The 21,032-nt window shown below is 52.5% G+C and overlaps 4 protein-coding genes across 4 annotated transcripts; 3 read left to right on the top strand and 1 right to left on the bottom strand.

Annotated features, from left to right (window-relative positions):
* Nucleotides 1-1,691: 1,691 nt before the first annotated feature.
* SMAC4_05387 (uncharacterized protein) lies at nt 1,692-4,363 on the top strand. Its single transcript, XM_003347040.2, has 4 exons — nt 1,692-2,076; nt 2,175-2,234; nt 2,312-2,396; nt 2,460-4,363. Exons 1-4 carry the CDS (start codon nt 1,912-1,914, stop codon nt 3,413-3,415), a joined length of 1,266 nt encoding a protein of 421 aa, XP_003347088.1. The 5' UTR covers nt 1,692-1,911; the 3' UTR covers nt 3,416-4,363.
* Nucleotides 4,364-5,517: 1,154 nt separating this feature from the next.
* SMAC4_13028 (uncharacterized protein) lies at nt 5,518-5,637 on the top strand (the record flags this gene model as incomplete). The annotated part of the gene is made up of 1 exon (XM_024655338.2): nt 5,518-5,637. The coding sequence occupies one exon, from the start codon at nt 5,518-5,520 to the stop codon at nt 5,635-5,637; it is 120 nt and encodes a 39-aa protein (XP_024511238.2).
* A 2,740-nt stretch (nt 5,638-8,377) lies between these two features.
* Nucleotides 8,378-13,349, top strand: SMAC4_05388 (uncharacterized protein; the record flags this gene model as incomplete). Its single annotated transcript, XM_003347041.2, has 7 exons — nt 8,378-8,467; nt 8,790-8,868; nt 8,952-9,418; nt 9,481-9,665; nt 9,736-11,782; nt 11,866-11,989; nt 12,054-13,349. The coding sequence occupies 7 exons, from the start codon at nt 8,378-8,380 to the stop codon at nt 12,203-12,205; spliced, it is 3,144 nt and encodes a 1,047-aa protein (XP_003347089.1). The 3' UTR covers nt 12,206-13,349.
* A 4,234-nt stretch (nt 13,350-17,583) lies between these two features.
* Nucleotides 17,584-20,977, bottom strand: SMAC4_05389 (uncharacterized protein). Its single transcript, XM_066090280.1, has 2 exons — nt 19,917-20,977; nt 17,584-19,698 (listed from the first exon to the last, which is right to left on the bottom strand). The coding sequence occupies exons 1-2, from the start codon at nt 19,969-19,971 to the stop codon at nt 17,606-17,608; spliced, it is 2,148 nt and encodes a 715-aa protein (XP_065945538.1). The 5' UTR covers nt 19,972-20,977; the 3' UTR covers nt 17,584-17,605.
* Nucleotides 20,978-21,032: the final 55 nt, after the last annotated feature.

The raw sequence follows: 21,032 nt of genomic DNA, 5'->3' as shown, positions 1-21,032 counted from the left end.
TATTGCACGCTTGTTTGGTGCTGCAAGCGTACCGTAGCCGTACAACTGACCCTCCGGCTTAATTTTTTTGGGAGCGAGGTAGGTATCATGCCAGCGATTCCATTATCACCTGTCGACAATGGAAAAATGCGATTTTCGACCTGAAGCGATTCTGAGCATGCCTCCCACCCCACAGGCTTACAACCCAACGCTTGCCAATCTTTACACCGCACTTTTTCCCATTTCTCCTAAACCTGTACGCCTTTGTGTCTTCCATCAGCACTGTCATCGCCCATTACTCCATCAAGCGCCGTATCGACTCGCTTTTCAGTGGTTGGCACGACTGCCTCTTTCGCTTGCTGCAGCCCCTAAAGGCAGCAGCCCACCTCGGAGCCCTAGAGCCAACCAACGTCTCGCACGCCTTTCTCCCGAGGTCGTCCTGGCCGGTGAAGAAAAGGGGAGAAACATGGAAAAAGGGAGGACACGGGTACTATAAGATAAGCTGTGTCATATCGTTCCACTGGCTGTTCATGTGCACAAACTGCTTTTCCTATTAAGCCTCACTTGACATCGTGGTTTGCTATGCTCGGCTGTGCTTGGCCACAGTTGTTAAGTTGATTCGGCCGCCTTGTTGGCTGAGTATGGCTGCCATCCATCCAAAGCCGTCTTTCACCATTCAGCATTCGCCGTGGTCGTTGTTTTAGGCCGCCCTCCTGTGGCAACTATAGGTTCAACGATACATTAGCGCAACCCGCTCCCATTGGCAGACACGAGGTCCCTACCGCCATGGATCCAGAAAACCAACCCTGGCAACAGGACCTTCTGGTGCTGCCTCTCGACCTTCTCAAGCCCCTCACTCTGGAATTGAGGTTGCTGTCACCCCCATCCCATCTGCAAGGCATTCCGTATTCTGGCCGATCCGGTTGGTGTCAGTCAGCTTTTCGTCCGCTCTTTTTGGCTCATGTTCCTGCTGCTCGTGCTCGTTGTCAGCAGATGCCCTTGCTGCCCTGCGGATTCCGTGCCCCATGCTCCATCAGAGTTCGGCCTAGTGTCACCCACAATTCTCCATTCCCCATTCTCCATTCCGAATCCGTTCTCGCTGTCGATGAGCGAGACGCCGAGAGACGCAGGAGAGGACCCGATGCCTGGGTTCGCATCGCATTTGCATCAGCAAGCAAGCAGCAATCACAAACTCGGGTACAGACCGCGGAGCAGCAGTGTCCTTACAGAAAGGTGCCTCGTGTAGCTCGCCCGGTCTGCTGGCTGTTTGGGTAGCGTAGCTTAGGTACTAGCCTTGTCTAACTGCCTGCCCAACGTGTTACATACAAACATAGGACGGGGTGACGGGGGGCGGACGCTCTCTCCAGCGTACGATATACCAGACTACGTACCAAAGACCCAGGCAGAGAGTCAGTCGTGTTGCCGTCGCAGGCCGGCTATCAAGCTCAGCGCCGAATTGCAGTGTAAGCCGGCCAGTCTGGTCACCTCCACTCACTCATTTTTCCTATCTTTTTTCCCGCCTGTCCACGGGTTGTTCTCCGGTTACCTTTAGACTAGTATCCAGTCCAGGGCTGAGGGTACCTGCTGGAAGTACCTACCGCTGCCAGGCCCAGCCAGGTTGCCAGGAGTGCCTCAGTTCTTCCATCCCACCCACGCAACCACGGCGGCCCACTTTGGCACAACCTAAACTCAGCCAGGCGTCCATTTCTTCCCGGCCTCCCCTCTTTCTCGTTCATCCCTTCTTCCCAAAATTCGGACTCTTTTCCCCCCTGCCTGCTGTCCCATCATCGGTCCTCCACTTGCAAGATCCTTTTTCTCACCTCACCTCCATACCTCTTGTCCAGAACGCCGTTTCGGTTGCTGGTTTTATTGATCTACAATCGCCATCATTGTTTTTGTTCTTCGGACCACTACGCCCTTTCCGCAATCAACATGGCGGCAAGACCGGGCAACAGGCCAGCTCAGGCCCCTCAGCCCTCGACTGCGCGCCAGAACGAATACTTCGTGCCTCGTGACGGTATCGACCGCGAAGTCATCACCTCCGACATCTGCAGGTATCTCGGAAACGATGCACTTGTACGCCCTGGAACCTACGAGGTACGCCCCTTCGACCGAGATTTTCTTTCCTCTTCCGCCTCAATCCACTTAAGCGTGGTATCGTGAGGGACTGTCGCTTACAGCTGCTCGCCTCATAGTCACCAGACGGCCGTGTGACCCAAGGCTACTTCATCACCGCCTATCGCAATCTGACATCGGTGAGTCCTCGAAGCCCAGCTCGCGCACAAGCTTGCGCGTTAGCAAAGACTTGATGCTAAACAAGGTGGCTCTGCAGGCAATGATTCAAGACCTAAAGGCAGACTCTGCTCGATGGGAGCAAGAGAGACGTGCTGCGTCCAGGTCAGGTGGTGGCACTGGAGGTACAATACACTCTAGCCAGCACAATGGCTCAACGTTTGTGAGAAGCTCTAACTCGCCCACAGGCCAGCGCGAGCAGAACCGCGGGTCCTCTGACTACAGCACATGGAAGAACCGCCAACGGGAACAAGAACACTACGATGCCTACGCCAGGGACAATGCCATGGATGTTGACTATCCCCCACAGCCAAGCGCTCCCAAGAACCCGGTTTACCCTCCGCCGAATGCGTACCCAGGACCGCCCCAGCCAGGTCCTCCTGCTTATCCGCCCGTTTCGTATACGCCCCAGGCCGCCGGTATTCCAGCACAGTATCCTCCTCAGCCATACCCTCCGTACCCGACCAACCCTCCCGCTCCTCAGTACTCGCCTGGACCTCCCAACACCGGAGACAGATACCCTGGCATGGCGGCCCCTCCTCCTATGCCGGCTGGCGGCTATGGACAAGTTGGACAGGAAGCTTCCTACGTGATGGGCTCAGATTACCGGACACAGCCGAACTATGTGACGTCGGAGCCTCCAAGGATGGCGCCTCACCCTGCGGTCTCTTCTGCTGCCCCAGTCAGGACAATGTACGCTCCCACCAATGGCGCTCCTGGCTACCCACCAGCCCCGGATCAGTACTATGGTGCACCAGTTCCCGGAAGTTCGGCCACTCAGGCTTACTCTGCCGATCCTCTATATGGCCGTGGTGGTGCGTATAATGTGGCAACAACGAACCCAGCGCAGGCTTCATCTGATAATCTAGGCTCCCCCGCAGGTCCAACGCCAACACGGCAAGGGTACGGTCACATTCCAGAGCCCCCGTTTGATAACCACCAGGCCCCTGTCATTCCTCAGGTCCCCACGTCAAACAGTAGTACACCGGCCCAGATGGCAGGCAGCGGGCCGTCACCTGCCCCGCGCCGAAGTCCCGGTCGCGACTCGGAGCCCAGGGAACGAGAACGGGATCAACATCGCAATCGCCGCCCGGAACAGGAACGTGACGACAGAGATCGTGCCAGGCATCGGCAACACCGCTAATGGCTAGCGACACGCAGGTCTTTTTGACTTTGACTGCCCTAGACTTGCCCGTCGCAAGACGTTGGAGGTCTTCTGGGCTGTTATTAATGCTTTGCTAATACCTCGGAACCTGGAGTTCTCTATTATTTCTGTTTCATTGTCTCATACCAGGATCCCGGTTACTTCAGCCTGATAATGATCTGATCCACGGATAGACCCAGGATAAAAAGAGGTGCGCGGAAACCTCGAGAGCTGCGAGTTGCATCTCTGGAAGTTTGGATTATGACAATGCTCCGGCGGCGCGACTTTGATACAGCAACGGTCATTCCCTCACGGTACCTGCATCCCTGGATTATCGGCATTTCTGTCCTTGGTTTTTCACCAGAACACGGATTTTCTGGTGCCTACAAAACAATCTGGACTCCGGCAACCTTGCAGACAGCTGCCGCATTGGATGGTGGTGCCGTTGCTCGAGTTTTCTTTGCGATTAATGTTTCGGGTTGTTTGATTTCCTTTTTCATTTTCCTTTTTTGTTCTCGCTTTGAGAGACTAGTATGGAGAGATGCATTATACCACGGACCGGGAAACTTCACTGGATTTGGGAAAAAAAAGAAGAGCGACTCGAGGTTCTGGCGTCTTTGTGTGTAGTGGATACCGGCCTTTCCTCTCCTTGCTGTCCGGAATGGCTCTCGGGATAACGTCCTCGTCCTCCTCTCGAGGCGTGTTTGCGTCTAACCTTGAAACCATTCCACCCCCGGGATCAGGAGTCTTCCTTAGCTGACAATCTCCCGAGTCCTGAAAACGGATTCGCCCTCTTCACCGACCGGAAGATCTAAGCCATAGGACGGACAGCAAGGTGAGTAAAGCCTCTGGAAGAGTGTATATATCATTGACCCCTCGGACCGCAATACGGTACTCCAATTTCTGACCAAGGCTTGCACTCCATGATCTGGACAACCTCATGTTTTGTTTTTGAGATAACTGACCGAACACAGGCTGAATCAAGGAAACAAGGTTCTTTTTTTCTCTGTTTGCTGGAACTCCTGCCTGGATCAACCATAGTTGGCCGCACACAACGGATTTTCCCGGGTTTCGTTCGAGCCATGGCACCCCAGCTCGCCCCGGAACTGCCACTGATCTCACCTGGGATTGTCTTCCTGATATTTGCCCGACTTTTCCGTGGACTTCCTGGACTGAGTTTCGCTTTTGGCTTGCTAGAATGGCCTGCCTCATACTGTGAGGCGCCTTCATGGCATGTCTCTGGACCTCGGGTTGTCCGTTCGGACGCCCTTGACGAACATGCAATTATCAAACATCAACTACGGTAAGGCGCAACACGGACTTTACATTCTACGGGACGGGTTCCTCTATTTCAGCCATGTGGAAGTATGTCGACCAAGTATCACCAAAGAACCGCGGGTGCCCCATCGTCAATGAGATTCTGCCAACAACAAGTGCACATGACAAGGGACCAGTTATGCCTATCTGTGGTTTTCGCAAGTCAAAAACCCAAATGGAATTCGCCATGTTCGCCCAAATAGCTCGATGGCAGCTATTTCTTTCCGTTTCTGTTTGATCCCAGGAGACCAGCATTCAAATCAACCTCGTGCGCTGCACAACTCGCAATACTTGCATCGGACATCAGTCGGAAGGATTCGCAAGCTTAGACCAGTGGACATGGCCATCTCCATCTTTCCGCAGCAGTCGCCAACTTTGATACCTTTCCGTCAGCACTACGGTAAGATGTCCATGTCATCAGGGCCCTTCATTCACGGCCAATTTTATTTTGGACGAAAACGCCATCCGGGATTTCATGCAGGTTCTTCCTTCACTCCCAGCTGGATTACTTGTTATCATTGCCACCGGATCATCATCACCATCATCATGACAACTTGAGCAGCCCAGGTCGACTGCCGTCAAAGTCATCTTCAAGGCGGTGAATTCTGGAACACATTGTCTCACACTTGAGATGAGGCATTTCGAATGAACGCCATCTGTTAGTCAAACATTTTCTTCCGTCATTGAGATCTCGCCTTCTCACCCGTATTCGTTCGACAGGTACTAGTTGCCGTCCTATCGGAAGGTGAACCCAAACTAACCAACAACCTTAACGCAGAGATCCAATGGGAGGGTTTCTTCAGAGACTTCACGCCTCTTTTCTTGTATTGTGCATATCGCTCGGAGTTACTGGTTTCATAAGCGTTTTCATGGGAGGTCATAGGTCACATGTATCTTCTGTATAATAATTCAGCCGTTATGGGTTCGACATTGTGAAGGGAAGAAGGATTGAACGAGGGGCATATGCGCGCACGGCTTTGGTTTACCGAGTCTAACGACGGTAGGGTATAGAGTTTTTTGGAGTCTGTTGTGTTGGGAAGGACAATCAAAGAAGTGTCTGACAATTGCATTGCTGTTCCCCCTTTTCAATGTAAACACGGTATATAACGTAAAGCACGGAATCCGCTCTGTGTCCGTACTGCTCTCCTCGCCGATCGCTGATCCTGAGAGACTTGGCTGGTGGACTTCCTTGCCAAAATAAAGGCGGTTGGGGAGACGCAGGGGAAAATGAAAACGTGCAAGTACCTTATTCCGGTTCTTTTTACTTCTACATGTAGGTAACTGGGGTTTGCATGGAGCCATTTAGACGCAGGCAAAGCACAGCATTTTCCACGACTGGTGGTGTACTACTGTAATGCCTTTCTGTTCTTCTGTTCATACTGTACGATGCAATAGCGTCCGGTGCAGCGAGAAAGCATCTCTGGGGCCCTGACTGCCTGACCTCAATACGTGCCGTTACCCTTCATCCCAGGCGAGCCCGTGAGTCTGTAGGTCATCGAGCACTACAATGTAGGTACGCGTTATAAAGCTCAACGTCTTGCCTGGTTCTTTATATACACTAGTCATCTACCGCGATGATGATATCGACGTTTTTCCAGTATGACTCAAAGTGCAGTCATATGTTACCAAAGTCGAGCGAGGACCAGTTTTGTAAGAAGCGCCAATCACGGCCAAGAGACGTCGAAAAGGGAGGAAGAATAAGGTAAGAAGTGAGATGACGGGGTGGTTGGTGAATCGGTAGTGGTCGGTTCATTCCCTACGGTCGGTCAGTGGTCACCGCTTTTGCGGCATGGCTTTTGCTGCTTATTCCAGGTCGCGGCGGCAGCTGGCAAAGAGTGGGTGAGAGTGAGACCGTGAGACAGCGAGACTGGTGTTTATCTTGCCTTCTTTGTTGATAGTTTTCGTCGTTGCGTTAACACGGCATCCAGACAAATAGAGCCTGAGGGCAATGTCGCCGCTCTCAGTGAAGTGTCTTTCTTGACTACGTTGCTGCACCAAGTAATGGCGAGGGGATGGCTCAGGTTGGTAACAACTAGCAAGACCACGCACGGCACATGGCTCGCGCGTGGGAATAGTTGACGACGGTAGGGCGAAAAGGTTCGACTGCCAACCACACCACGTATATACGCTTTTGGTGTACTTTGGCTTGCCACGACCGGCCCAGGATACAAGCATCGCACACGTCTGAAGGTCTTATAGTAGATATACTTGTTCCTTGAGTATCTATCGAGGTCTGTCCATTGAGGTACCGCAAATGCCCCGAGAACGGCACTTTAGAACTAGCCTTTGCATGGCGGCATGGCCTTGGTCCAGCGCCTGTGCCTGAACGTGCCCCCGTCCGTCATCAACAGCCAGTCATGCGATCCCCTCGCGAAGCTGATGTTGACTCTGGTGACCGACCTGCTAAGTAGAAGGGATTGGTTACTCTTTTCCGACCTCTCTCACAACGCAAAACAAATATCATATATAAGAAGCATCAACTTCATTGTAGACAACTCGTGAACATGGGGTTTTGAGACGCAAGGTGGGTTCGAGGGTTTGTTAGTAGAAGTGGGTTTATTGTGGGGCGTCAAAATCTTGTACATAGCGCCGAAACCATGACCCGTTTGGCGATATGAACGCCCATGATGGCTTCAATGTCAGGGACGATTTTCCTTCTGCATGGTCAAAGAAAAGGCTGGTGAAAGTCTAGGACTGTCATTCCCACGGCAGTGTACGGAATTTCTGCTGATGCCCTATTATCTGGAGTGTACAATCAGTAGCAACGAACGGATTCTTTCGTCCTTTCCGTACCGGCAATTTCACCCCAGGGAAAAGAAAAAGATTTGACACGACTCCACGAGATCAAATCCCATCGACCTCAAAACATTCCGCAGGACGACCCCTGGCAACAGGCGAAAGGCCGACTGCAAAGCAGGACCCAAAGCCAGGTTGAGCAACGAGGACCCTCCTGGTTTGACAACCAGTGTAAAACTTGGGAGCCAGACAGGCTCCTGTTAGCGTAGAAACCGCTAAAAAGCCCAAGCTGACGTCCCTGGCTTCCATCCCGTTTTATGGAGTTTGTTCCTGGCCCTGAGGCCCTCCACCGCAGCGGTTGACAGACCCGTGATTGACAACCCGCACAGACAGCACTTCACTAGTGGAGATATGCCCGTGCTCTGATTGTTGACATAGAGGTTGCAGGTTGACCGACGTGATGCTCCTTTGCCCCTGATGCGTCTCGAAGAGGCGTGCGTTTTGTGTTAGGATCGAGAAATGCTCACACCATTAACCCCAATGCCTCCAACTCTGCCTGCTATAACCCGGAAAACGTGCTGATAATGCCCCGCCCATTTGCGATTTTCACGGCAGCCGATTCGTCATCTCCCGCCAGCCAAAAAGGTAGCAGGTACCAAGCGTCTCCAGTAGGTAGCAGCGATACCACGAGGGACCAGCTTGTGGCCCAAATTTTTTTTACGCTAGTTTGGCAAGACTGTGCACGCCCCTCAACCGCAACAACTTCAACCCCGTCTCCGGCTTTTTGTTTTGCGATTTTGTTGCCTGCCACCAAACCCCCCCATCTACGCACTCGCCCTCCCCGGATAGGTGTGTCCGTGTTGATGCGAGAGTCCGCCAGAATTTGACCGTCAACGAAGTCACCTCAAGATGGATGCGAACGCCATTCGAAGTTGCATCGTCGCGACCCTCGACGCCGATGCCGACGTTCGTCGGAGGGCTGAACTCCAGCTTAAGCAGGTGCGTGTGTAGCCGTCCTCCATCATCATCAAACCCCGTCCAAGTCGCCGTCCGACCACCTCGAAAAGACTCCGGCCCTTCAGTGTAATCAGCCCCCAGTCCGACTATGAGCCCGAGTTTGTCGTTCCATGACACAACAACGCCGTCCAACATAGCAACGCCTCGTAGCCGTCGTCGTGGCCACGTGCTTCACCCACCCAGCCGTCCGCGCCCGACATCCATTTCACGAGCACACCCTCGACTTCTGATCACCACCCCGCTTCCACATGGACATGAGACTACGAACAACAGGAGCGTTGCTGACATTAAGTCTTCACTTCAGGCCGAGCAACAAGTCGGTTTCACCGATGTCCTCTTGGACCTCCTCCAGACAGAGCAGGATGTGAACCTGAAACTTTCAAGTATGTCTTGCCAGTTCGCTTCCCTACACGGGCTCTTATAGCCCACTTCACTTGGTGCAAGCGCTCACGTCCTCTCTCTCTAGCCGTTATTTACCTTAAGAACCGAGTCAACCGCGCCTGGCAGCGCTCCGACGATTACCCCCAAGAGGCGGTTTTGGACGAAGATGCCAAGGAACGCTTCCGCAACCGGTTATTGCCCATTCTCGCCAGCTCCGAGACTCTGGTCCGCCACCAGCTGGTCCCTATTCTACAGCGCATCTTGCACTTCGACTTCCCCGAGCGATGGCCGACCTTCATGGATTACACCGTTCAGTTGCTCAACGCCAATAACGCCCCCGCTGTCCTGGCTGGTCTGCAATGTTTGCTCGCTATCTGCCGGTCTTTCCGCTACAAGATGAGCGATACCGATAACCGTGCGCAATTCGAAAAGATTGTCGAAGTCAGCTTCCCAAGATTGTTGGCCGTCTGCGATGAGTTGGTGAACCAGGATAGCGAGGAGGCTGGCGAGATGCTACACATTGCTCTCAAGGCGTACAAGCATACTGCCTGGGTGAGTTCTCATGTCTACTGGAAACATGGTAACAGGATGAATTGCTGACTGGGTCACTATAGCTCGAACTCCCCCCCTGCCTCCGCGAGCAGTCCGTCAATCTTGGATGGTGCACCATCTTCCTCCGTACCGTATCTAAGCCGATTCCCGCGAGCGCTATGCAGGACGACCCGTTGGGACGTGAACGCCACCATTGGTGGAAGGCAAAGAAGTGGGCATATTTCAACCTGAATAGGTTATATATCAGGTAAGAAGTTATGATGTTGCATCTTCCATGCTCTACCGGGTGCACAACTCCGAGACTGACCCTATCACAGATACGGTAACCCTCATAACATCATGGAGAAGGGAGCCGATGGTCAGTTGCTCCAGTTCGCCAAGAACTTTATCGCCCAGGTTGCTCCCGAAATCCTCAAGCACTACCTTGCTGAGATCGAGAAGTGGGTAGCCAAGACCGTCTGGTTGAGCCGGCCGTGCTTGTCGTACACTCTCGTCTTCCTTGACGAGTGCATTCGTCCCAAGGAGATGTGGACACATCTTAAGCCTCACCTTACTAATTTGGTCACTCATTTCATCTTCCCTGTTCTCTGCCTTTCGGAAGAGGACGTGGAGAACTTCGAGGAGGAGCCGGAGGAATACCTGCACCGCAAACTCAACTTCTTTGAGGAGGTCTCCGCGCCCGACGTTGCCGCTGTTAACTTTTTGGTGAGCCTTACGAAGGCGCGCAGAAAGCAGACGTTCGAGATTCTCAAGTTCGTCAACGAAGTCGTCAACCAGTATGAACAGGCGCCAGAGGACCAGAAGAACCACCTGGCAAAGGAGGGTGCGCTGCGCATGATCGGAACTCTTGCTCCGGTTATCTTGGGCAAGAAGTCCCCTATTGCCGACCAGGTGGAATACTTCTTGGTTCGCTACGTTTTCCCGGATTTCACCAACCCTCAAGGCTTCCTCAGAGCCCGTGCTTGCGACACCATCGAAAAGTTTGAGCAGCTCGACTTCAAGGACCAGCAGAACCTTCTCACCGTCTACCGTCACATCCTCGACTGCATGGCCGACCCCAAGTTGCCGGTCCGTGTGACCGCTGCTTTGGCCCTGCAGCCCATGATCAGACATGAGATCATCCGCACCAGCATGCAGCAGAACATCCCGACCGTTATGCAGCAGCTTCTCAAGCTTGCCAACGAAGCCGATATTGATGCCCTCGCTAATGTTATGGAGGACTTCGTGGAGGTCTTCGCTACTGAGCTTACACCGTTTGCCGTGGCCCTCAGCGAGCAGCTGCGCGACACCTACCTGCGCATCGTCCGCGAGCTTTTGGAAAACAACGAGAGGCGGGATGGTGCTGAGGATGAGTTTGGCGATTACCTCGATGACAAGAGCATAACTGCGCTTGGTGTCTTGCAGACAATCGGTACCCTCATCCTCACCCTTGAGAGCACCCCCGAGGTCCTTCTTCACATTGAGAGCGTGTTGATGCCTGTTATCCAGATTACTTTGGAGAACAAGCTCTACGACCTCTATAATGAAGTGTTCGAAATCATCGACAGCTGTACTTTCGCCGCCAAGCAGATCTCCCCCAACATGTGGCAGGCCTTCGAGCTCATCCACACAACTTTCAAGTCTGGGGCCGAGCTGTATCTGGAGGACATGCTTCCCGCGCTGGACAACTTTGTGCAGTACGGCGCTCCCCAGCTTGTTCAGAAGCCTGAGTACATTCAGGCGCTGTATGAAATGGTTCAGGACATGTTCAACGACACTAAGGTTGGCGGCTGTGATAGAATCTGCGCCTGCAAGCTTTCTGAAGCCATGATGCTCAGTTTGCGTGGCCATATCGACCAGTGCGTCCAGGGCTTCATTGGCTTGGCCATGAACGTCCTCACTTCTCAGGATGTCAAGGTCAAGAGCTACAAGATCCACTTGATGGAAATGGTCATCAATGCCGTTTACTACAACCCTCTTCTAACGCTCCAGATTCTCGAATCCCAAGGCTGGACCAATAAGTTCTTCAGCCTTTGGTTCAGCAGCATGGACGCTTTCTCTCGCGTTCATGACAAGAAGCTCTGCATTGTGGCCATTGTGGCCTTGATCAGTATTCCTGCTGACCAGATTCCCCCTACTGTTGCCGTTGGTTGGCCAAGGCTTCTCCAGGGCATCACCTCTCTGTTCAACAGCCTGCCGACGGCTCTCAAGAACCGTGAGGAAGCGCTCAAGGACGACTATCAACTCGACGGAGGTGTCTACGACGAGAATGAGGAGTGGGATGATGATGAGAACAACTGGGATGCCGGTGAAGAGGCCGAGGAGGAGGATCTTGGAGACATCAAGGGCGAGAGTGAGGCGTATCTGGAGTTCCTCAACGAGGAGGTAAGTCCAACAAAACACACCTATTTCAGAATCGGTATTGATGACTCTAGATCCGCGATCTTGCTGACACTCACCTTGCTCAGGCGCAGAAGTTCTCCGGTACCGATCTCGACTATAGTGACGACGAACTCGGCGAGGATGGCGTTCTTCTCGAATCCCCGCTTGACAAGCTTGACCCCTATTCCATCTTCAAGACTTCTCTGTTGAGTGAGTATTTCCCTTTATCGGAGTGCTTGTGACCCAACCCTGATCAGCGCTAACATCCTCGCAGAGCTCCAAGCAGAGCAGCCCCAGTACTATGCTGGCCTGGTACAACATTTGAGCATGGAGGAGCAGAGCGTTATTTCGGCTGTCTTGCAGCAGGCGGATACGCAAGAGGCTGCCGCTCAACAAGCTGCCGCGGCTGCTAACGGAACCAGCTAAATGGTGTTTATACCCCTATACCACGTCATACACCAATCTGTTTTCTGTCAGTCGAGGCGCTGTTAGGAACGCATGCCGCAAACTTTGCTGTGGCGCCGATAACTACCCGCTGCTCGAACGAAAGCCCTGGGCACGCAAAGCTACTATATATATGACGCATTATGGCAACGCCGATGGATTTGGGGTTGCTCCGTTCTGCACATAAGGCACCCGGGTTTGCGCTTTTTTAGTGGCATGGCTATCGATGATCATCTTGGCTGAAAGTCATGGAATGCGAGTTTGTCGTTTCCCGTTTGATAAACCACACAGTGCTTCTTTGGGTTAATGATTACTGGATCAAGCGCTTTCCGTGTTTTAGTCTGCTATTCGTGGAAGATATAGGACACGTTGGGTTTCTGTCCTGTCTTCATCTGGGGCAGCTCACGATTCCTAGCACGCTTCAGAGGAGGGAGGAAGGGGTATTTGGATGGAGAGTCGATGAACTAGGACAGGGAAGACGGAGGGAAAAGTTCTGGGAGGAAGAAGAGTCCTAAGGACATGGCTGCTAATTGAGAGGTTGATGTTTGGAAGGGTCAGAACGTGAATCTAGAGCCTCTTTCGAAGAAAACAAAAAGTTGGTCATTACAGGCAGGTTAGTTAGTGTAGACAAATATAGCATTTCTCAAACTCGGCATTTTTGGAATTAGCAGCAGGTGTGCTGTGGAATCTGCGTTATGCCATCTCAACGGCGTTCCTGCCAACATATCTCAAGCGCTTCAGTACCGTCTTGTTCAGAGGCCACAACACACTTCGCTTCTTCGCCTCCCACAAGCCCATCATGGTGTCGTCCACGGCGTTCGAGTCTCATAGCCTCACGCTTTACCGATCTGATGTATGTCCTAACCCCGTCAAGACATTGCCTTCAGATGTCGGAGCGAGTAACTTACCTAGTAGTGCAGGGTACACATCTCTACGGCTTACATGTCTCAACTATCTTACTGTCTCCCGCCCAGGCTTAGACGTACCTTACTGTCAGATGAGTAGTCCGAAGAACTCAGTTTTGCGCACGTGCCGAGTTACTTGGCCCCGGCTATAGTGTTAAGTCCTTCCCAGGTAAGTGAGATTTGATATATCACCGGACAACACAGTTACCCGTTGCCGCAGGTGGTCGTCCGTCCGTCGGAGGACACTGAGCTCTGCGCACAGAGCTTCACATATGACAGGGGGGAGAGATCATTGGAACTATAAGTCTCTAAAGACGTAGTGTCCTTTCAAGCACTACCCACCCAGTTCGAAGAACGTAGAGGTAAGGTAGAGGTATGTACCTACGTCTAGCCATCATTCTATACGCCGTTTCAGGCACTTGCCATTGTAGTTTTTTCTGCCTGAAGACAATATTGCGAAAGCTCAGAGCCAGAGCATATCATGAAAAGTACCTCTATGTAAGGTAGCGTGTGTCCGTGGAACAACTCATACTTCTAGCCGAGTCTTGTGGACATGCCCAAGTATAATGATCGAGGTGAGGTGAGATGAGGTTATTCCCGAACTGCCCGATGTAGTCGGTGACTGCGGTGCGAAAAATGTGTAGTAGTAAACTTTCTTGGCATCAGCCGAAAAACGGCGTGATCAGACGGTAGTGTACCATTTGGGACCAAGGACTCGAGGGTACAACTCTCTCTTCGCCACTCACCTTAACCAGGGGCGGGCACTCAACAAGAACTTGGCAATCACGCTCACTCGCACACCATTCCGAGGATTATTTTGACGAATGAATCGGAGGTTAGCAGGTTTAGGATGCAGAGGTGCTTCGACAGTTCTTCTGGAAGACGCCGAGGAAAGCGAGCTATCATTTTTCTATATCGGCGTAAGCGAATATGATGTTCAGTGCGGCAGACTTGAGATAGTAACTGAAGATTTTCACTTGGGAGCCAGCCCACGAGGTACTTGCAGTTCGTTGTATGCTTGTTGGAAGTACTTATCGTCATAATCAGGTTGGAACTATCACAGAATTGCAGGACTCCTCTTTTCTTGCTCAGCTCTATAACTGAAAGCGAACTGAAGGTGTCGTAGTAGCCGCCCCGGTGTCGACTGTGCCGAGAAATCTAAAGCCGTTGCTCGTAGCTCACTGCACGGTCAACAATTTGGCCGTGACCGCGCCTTCCTAATCGTGATCGTTCAAGAGGCGCTCCGTCGGCAACTGAACGACACAGCAGGATCATCAAACACACCCGGCCCCACCTGCTCCAAGAGTTCGGCCGCCTGCATGTGCTCTTTCCTTTAGTTCCCGAACCGAACATGAAGGCCCCAGCGGGGTGACAGTACACCTCTAAGGAAGGAGCGAAGGCTCGGAGAAAGGACAGATGTATCTCTGTCAGTGAGGTCCAATCTTTGATTATGTGAAATTTCATCGCTCTACTACCCCTTCTAACAGATTTCCCGGGGGAGGTACCGGTCATATCGGAATGAAATGGTTCCTACCGAATGAGGGTTCTTGGTGACCGCGAACTGAGGAGACCTTCTGGTTTTCTTCTCGGAAACCGTTGTGAGCTTGAAACCGTCAGGCAACCGCAGAGATACCGCAGCGGAAGTATGAGGAGGGTGTCTGGCGTAGGCAGGCCTCGCTACGCCAGTCTGGTTTTTTAAGTCAGTCAGCGAGGCTGGCCTAGGTGGGAGAACTAACCAAGTTGCTCAACGGAGGCTTCTGATTGGTCAGGTTTGGGTGCAAAAGGGTAAAAGCCAAAGACTGCTGTACAAGCCTCCAAGGTCCTCTGGCTTTTTATCCCTTTTCCGAGAATTCTGACCAATCAGAAGACCTCCTCAATCGTCTGGCCCAGACGAGTTCATCTGTGCCAGATTGCCAGACTGGTGTAGGAACCGAGGCTGGTGCAGAACCTTCCTCTGGCCCAGACGCGCCCCCCTTATATTGCCGCCGTCCGCGACATCGTGGTCTTCTTTCCTTTGTTCACTTGGGCCAGTGAGACAGTTAGATGACTATAGTGGACTGAACTAAGGTACTAGTGACTGGTCCTGTACTCACGATCAGCCTTGAAGCTCACAAGTAACTGCTCGCATCTTTGGTGATGGAGTACCTACTTCGGTTTCTGCAGGCCCGCCCGGGCTTGTTCTTCGTGTTACCATGACGTCCAAACTGACTGAACTTAATCGACGGACAAGACATAACCGAGTACATAACCGGGAGCTCAGTACCTACCCTTTTGCTGTTACATGTCTTGGCTTGCAATTCAGGCCAAACTGGCTGACTGAGACCGATCGAGCTTCAGCAGTCAACCTCGATTGCTCTCCCTCTGGTCCGTCTGGTCAGGTTACGGTGTGGCGAGAGCTGAGCAGAACGCAGTGTAATACTGTGCCTCAATTCACAGGAAAATAACAGATAATGAGCCAGTGGCACCTTCCAGAACAGCCCACCCGTTCCAGAGCAGTCCAGCCGTTCGAGTTTCTCCAGACCTGGTTCTGGTTCTGGTTCCTGAGTGACAACCAACTTTGGTTTGTAGCGTTCTGCTTGCCAAGACAGTGGTGGTGTGTGGGATGGCATATGCATGCAACTGAAGACTTCAGGGAAGGAAACGCCGGATTTGGAGAAAAGGGGTTCATCGACAGAAAGATGATGACGGCTGGGCGGACGGACGGGCGGAGGGAAGAATTGATGACGATCGCGGGCGGGCGGGCAGGCGGGCAGGCGGGCAGGCGGGCAGTCGAGGTCGTCTGGATACCTCTATGGTGGTATAAAAGATTGTCCGTTGTGATGGTGAAGACCGGCGTCACCGGTTACGAAAGTCATGATGGGATAGCCAAGCAATATAAACTTGAAAGTGTGGTAAGAAAACAAACACTTTGACTAACATCTCAACAGTTTACCTAACAGATGCCCTTGCAAAGAGTTGGCATGAGAAATCAAAACCAGCATCAACAACAATTACAAAAAAGCCAAGAGATACTTCCTTCTGGGATAGGATGGTCTTGGTGCCAAGTAATTGCGTTCGACCTTCCCTGAGCGTTCAAGTCATTTTCTTGGCTTCCAGTAGTAGCCTGTGATATGTGCGTTCTCCAAGTCCAGCCAGCTTCATAGTGAAGTGGCCAGAAGACTCGCTTTTCCAAAGAAAAAGCCAGATCACGATGGTTGCAGATGGATTCGAAGCTGTCTGCATTGCTCTGCAGGCTCTGTCATGAACACGATATGCAGATATCTACATACCTCGATAAAGCAGCTGCCAGATAGCTAGTAGACATGCATCGTACCTAATCTATGCGCCTTCTACCTTTATTCACTCACCCAAGAATTGCAGAAGAACGAGTATATGTAGCGTTATACGCAGGTATATATTCCGGGTCGCATTGATCACGAACCACATGCGCGCACGCTCACTTCCAAATGCTTCCAAAGCGGGCAAACGGGTGGGAAAGCATGCCATTCAACTGAAGGTGAACTGTGACGACAGCTGAGGGATAAAGTGGCAAGTAAGCGAAAGGCCATGCACACACTGCACAGGTCAGTGGTGGGCGCCGTTCGACTTTGGTGATCACCTACCTTCGTAGCGTAGAGATGGTGTGAATAGCTGCATGCCATGTCTTGATTTGGACATCGTAAATGATCGGTTATAGGGTCACTGACCAGTGGCACATATCACGAGAAAGAATCAGCATCAAAACGATGACCGAGACGTCCCATAGGGTCCAATCGAGTGAGCCCAATGCATGAGACTGGCCCCCGCGTTCTTTCTCCCCCCTCCTCTATAGAGTAGAGGTACTGTGGTTAGCGGATAAAGCGGGGAAAAGGGAAGGTCTGTAGCAAGGAACGCAGCAAAAGGTGAATTGACAACCAAAAGATTCATAGGGAAAATGCAGAGGGTGTAATTGAAATCTGAACTTTTTTCTTTCCTTCCGCCTGACCGTATTCTCGCAGCTCAAGGAGCGATCCACATATACGACGCTCGACACCTTAAGGACTTGTTTCTTCCCGCTTCCTTATATCTGGATGATGCTCTCTGCTTGGTGTCTCATAATAACCCATCTGATCGTTGCCCACTCCAAGATGCACCGCTCGAACCCCGATCTCTTTAATGCTCTTCCAAACCGGTAAGACAACAGAAAACCACCATGCCCAAAAGCCAAACCCCATAATATCAAACCACCCCACGAACAGCGCATAGCTGATTTGAATCCCACAAACGCCCATGTATAGAACTTCTCTGGCCCAAATGAAGCATGTGCAAAGCATTCCTTCTTAATCAAATACTGAGAGCGCCCAAGCGTCGAACTGTAGTCAACTCCGGTAGGAGCAATGTAAAATCAACACAAAAGCGCGCGCATTGCGTCGCTGCTATGGTTGTTCTGATAGCGTCGATGAAGGTGAAGAAATTATTCGTAATTAGATTATTCTAAGCCACAAAAAGTATTGATCATTCAGGTTCTGCCGATGACAGCTGCAATATGATGTCCCTTGGGGGGCAAGTGGTTGTGACAGAAAATCTTTTGCGGTGCGCCTTTGCCGGAGCATCCCTTCTTGGAGGCATCAATCGTCTTGGATGGATCCTCGTAACTTTCAAGTTGGCAGCACTCGATATTCTTGACGAATCTGCTGTTGAAGACGTCGGTGATCGAGATGCGCTTGTCGGGATTCGGGTTAAGCATCTGGAGGAGGAGGCGACGAAGTCCGTTGTGAGTAACGGCAAAATCCATGAACTTTGCACGTGGCATGTCAGTATCCGCAGGGACCGGATCAGTCTGACCAGCGTGTTTCGCGTTCCACTTTCTCCAGCCTTCTGCTAGTTGAACGTAGCAGACATCCGGCTTGGAACCGTCCGAGGGAGTCAGAGTCGCCTGATTCCAGATGGAGCCGCCAAATGTCATGGCGAGCATGCAGACCGCAACGCCCCAAACGTCAACGGCGCGCGGATCGTAATCGGCGACCTTCTCGAGAATCTCGGGGGGCACATATGGCAAGCTGCCCAGATAGCCTCCGGCACAGCGACGCACCTCTCCCATACCCTGACCACACTGACCACCGGCTTCCCTTTCTCCAGGGTGTCTGCCGCTGAAGACCTCCGAGACGCCAAAATCGGCAAGCTTGAGCTTGCTGTCGGATGTAATCAGAATGTTTTCGAGTTTGATGTCGCGGTGCGCAATTCCGTTCGAGTGGAGGTAGTTGACAGCTTGTACTAGCTGTTTGAAGAGGCACTGACGGTCCTTCTCCCTGTCTTCTGACATAAGATACTTCTTCTGGACCAAGGAAAAGAGATCACCCTCGGAGCAATACTCCATCACGTGGCTATATAGACCATGGTGGGTACATAAGCGTATGGTCTCGACGATGTTCGGGTGGTGAAGACTTTTTGAAACGGTGTATTCGGACAGAATCTTCTTGCGGTATTCTTCCGTTGTTTCTGAACTCGACTTTGCTCGGAACTGCTTGACAGCATAAATCTCGTCCGGTTGCCCCTTCCGCGATACGAGGGTAACCTTGGCTGATCCACCCTTTCCAATGGTGGCGTGGCGTCGTAGGAGCTTGTTGTGGTACTCGAATTCGGACAGAAGATCGACGACATCGACTGTAAAGTCGTCGGGCAGGCTCAAGCTCAAACGCCTGGCCTTCAAGCCGGTGCCGGTTGGAGCGGGGATTTCCCAAGGCGCTCTTGACATCTCCACCTGCGGGTGGGCAGCGCTGGATTTTGCCGACTTTTCGCGTTTCGTGGTATCGAAACTGCTAGCACGGCGACGGAGGGGCCGACGCATGTGTTTCGCCTCGTCGTGCGAGGCATTGTTGGTAATGAAGTTAATAGCGCGTGAACGGAGGCCCAAGCCTGTCGTTGCCCTCTTCTTCTTGTCGAAGAAGGCATCAGGACTTGGGACTGTCGGACTTGATGCTTGTTCCTTGGACATGATGTTCATCTCTAGCGGTGAGCCGGGCGATGGAGGTGTGTTTGACCGCGTGGTGTTGGAACTCCTGGCCAGGGAGAAACGGCGGCCGGGAATATCTCGTGGTTGAGTCATGTCGTGAGGATGGGGGTCTAGAACCGCACTATCTCCGTGGTGATCCATCAGACCGGGTACGGATCTCTCCAGCGTCGAGGCCGTGCGCCTGAAGATGCCGGACATTGCGCGTTTGAAAGTGTTTGATCGGCGGCCGGTGGTGGTGGCAGTCGACTCGGCAATCGAGTTCTTCCTGGGAGCAGGAGTATAATGTGAGTTGAGGTTAAGTGTGCTTTTCGAGCTAACTGCAGAGGCAGCCGAGAAGGAGGCGCGGGGCTTGCCGGACGTAACGATGGATCCGTAGATGACGTCGTCGTCGTCGCTCGGATGAGCTTCGGAGGCGACGAGGGATTCGTGAAAGTCCTGGGACTGGCGGCCGCTCACAGGAGTGACAGGCTCATTGGTAGCGTCACTCTCAGTCTCATCGCCTTCTTCGGGAATTGTGCTGGTAGAATCGGTAGGATATTGACGCGGCGAAGGCTGAGTCCTGGAAAGATTGGGCTCGGAGTGCGAGGCGTGAGAATGATCTGGGGACAGAAACGTTGAGTATACTGTTCGACGGGTAAAGCAAGGCGGCAAGGATACTGGCTGGTAATGTTTGAAAGGTAGGAGCTGAAAGGGACGGACAAGAAAAGCTTGAGGAAGAGGAAGAACAGGAAGGGCGGGATGAAGTGAAAGAGAGTAAAGTAAGGGTGGCCTTTCAAAGCCATGTGTATGCATCAAGTGGGAGGAGGATGATAATTACCTTCTAGGGAAGTCTGCGTAGCCGCAGGGGCAGCAGCAAGCACCGAGGCTGCCATGGTGGAAAGCTTTGGGGGTCTTTTCAGAAGAGGTGGGAGCGTGCAGCGTCCAGCAGGGCAGGCGGCACAGGCAACCTGGAAGAATGGAGTGGCCCGCGGGGTTGGCTTGGAACTGGAATACCTTACGTCAAGGTCTCCCTTCGGTGCGAGATGGAAGGGGGGTTTTGGGTGATGGCTGCTGATGATATGAGTGGCCACCTACGCAGCGAGAACAGGGCAGCACACCACACTGACGGAGTCAGAAGCAGGTGCCGGTCCAAAACGGATGCAAGAGTGACCCCCCAAAAAAGAAGACAGGAGCCGAGAACCCGGAGCCCCAAATATGAGAGCAGTCCGTATGCACCCCAACGAACAAGGAACGAATCCTGAGCCTGGGCTGGTGAAAGAAGCGGCGTCGTTGCGGTCCCAAAAAGCTGGGCGTCTGGATTCACTTTGAGCGGATCGGTGTTACCGATCACCAAATCCCGAACCCTTTGACAGTAAACTTTGTGCTGCTTCGCTGCAGGGACACCCACACAAACCTTGCTCTGGCTGAGAATCGTCTCCGTTACCGGGACGGCCTGGCTGCGAATATGGTGCTTTGAATCGGTCGGCTGTTGCTGTTGCAAATCTGGTTCGAGGGGCGGAGCGTGCCGGATGCTCTTATACGCACGCTGGCTGTCTGTCCGGTATAAAAGTTGCCGTGTGTGAGTTGTCTCAGTGGACCAAAAACTAAGGTATCGTTCCCTGCCAAGACCGCACAGGTGTGAGAGCTCTGCTAAAAGGCGAGATTCGTGTCGCCCTGGACGATGAGCGTGGCGCGGGTGGTTGAAGGCACAAAAACGGCCGGGATCTACAGCTTTGAAATGCTGGTTGGCTTGCACACTGCTTGGCGGCCAGAGAGTGGAAATGGAGGTCGAATGGGCAGGTTGTTGAGTGTTCCTAAAAGAATAGGGCAAGAAAGCTAAACCGGTGTCTTGGTTGTTGTGGCCTGTAGGACTTGTGGGCGGATTATAGCAGCATGATTTGGTCGTAGCGGAGTGGAGATGTTCTGTTGTCGGTGTCCTGGAAAAAGTGTCGGT

The sequence above is a fragment of the Sordaria macrospora genome, chromosome 1 (assembly GCF_033870435.1).
Source record: "Sordaria macrospora chromosome 1, complete sequence".
NCBI lineage: Eukaryota > Fungi > Ascomycota > Sordariomycetes > Sordariales > Sordariaceae > Sordaria > Sordaria macrospora.
Note: the sequence above shows the minus strand (reverse complement) of the source record. Positions and strands in the feature narration are given on the sequence as shown.

Bases quoted from the DNA above. Each gene is read 5' to 3' on its own strand.
- SMAC4_05389 (XM_066090280.1), bottom strand. From the start codon at position 19,971: ATGGCAGCCTCGGTGCTTGCTGCTGCCCCTGCGGCTACGCAGACTTCC. The intron at 19,699-19,916 runs GTAATTATCATC...TTCTGTCCCCAG, and splicing joins TACGCAGACTTCCCTAGAAG to ATCATTCTCACGCCTCGCAC.
- SMAC4_05387 (XM_003347040.2), top strand. From the start codon at position 1,912: ATGGCGGCAAGACCGGGCAACAGGCCAGCTCAGGCCCCTCAGCCCTCG. The intron at 2,077-2,174 runs GTACGCCCCTTC...CTCGCCTCATAG, and splicing joins TACGCCCTGGAACCTACGAG to TCACCAGACGGCCGTGTGAC. The intron at 2,235-2,311 runs GTGAGTCCTCGA...GTGGCTCTGCAG, and splicing joins CCTATCGCAATCTGACATCG to GCAATGATTCAAGACCTAAA.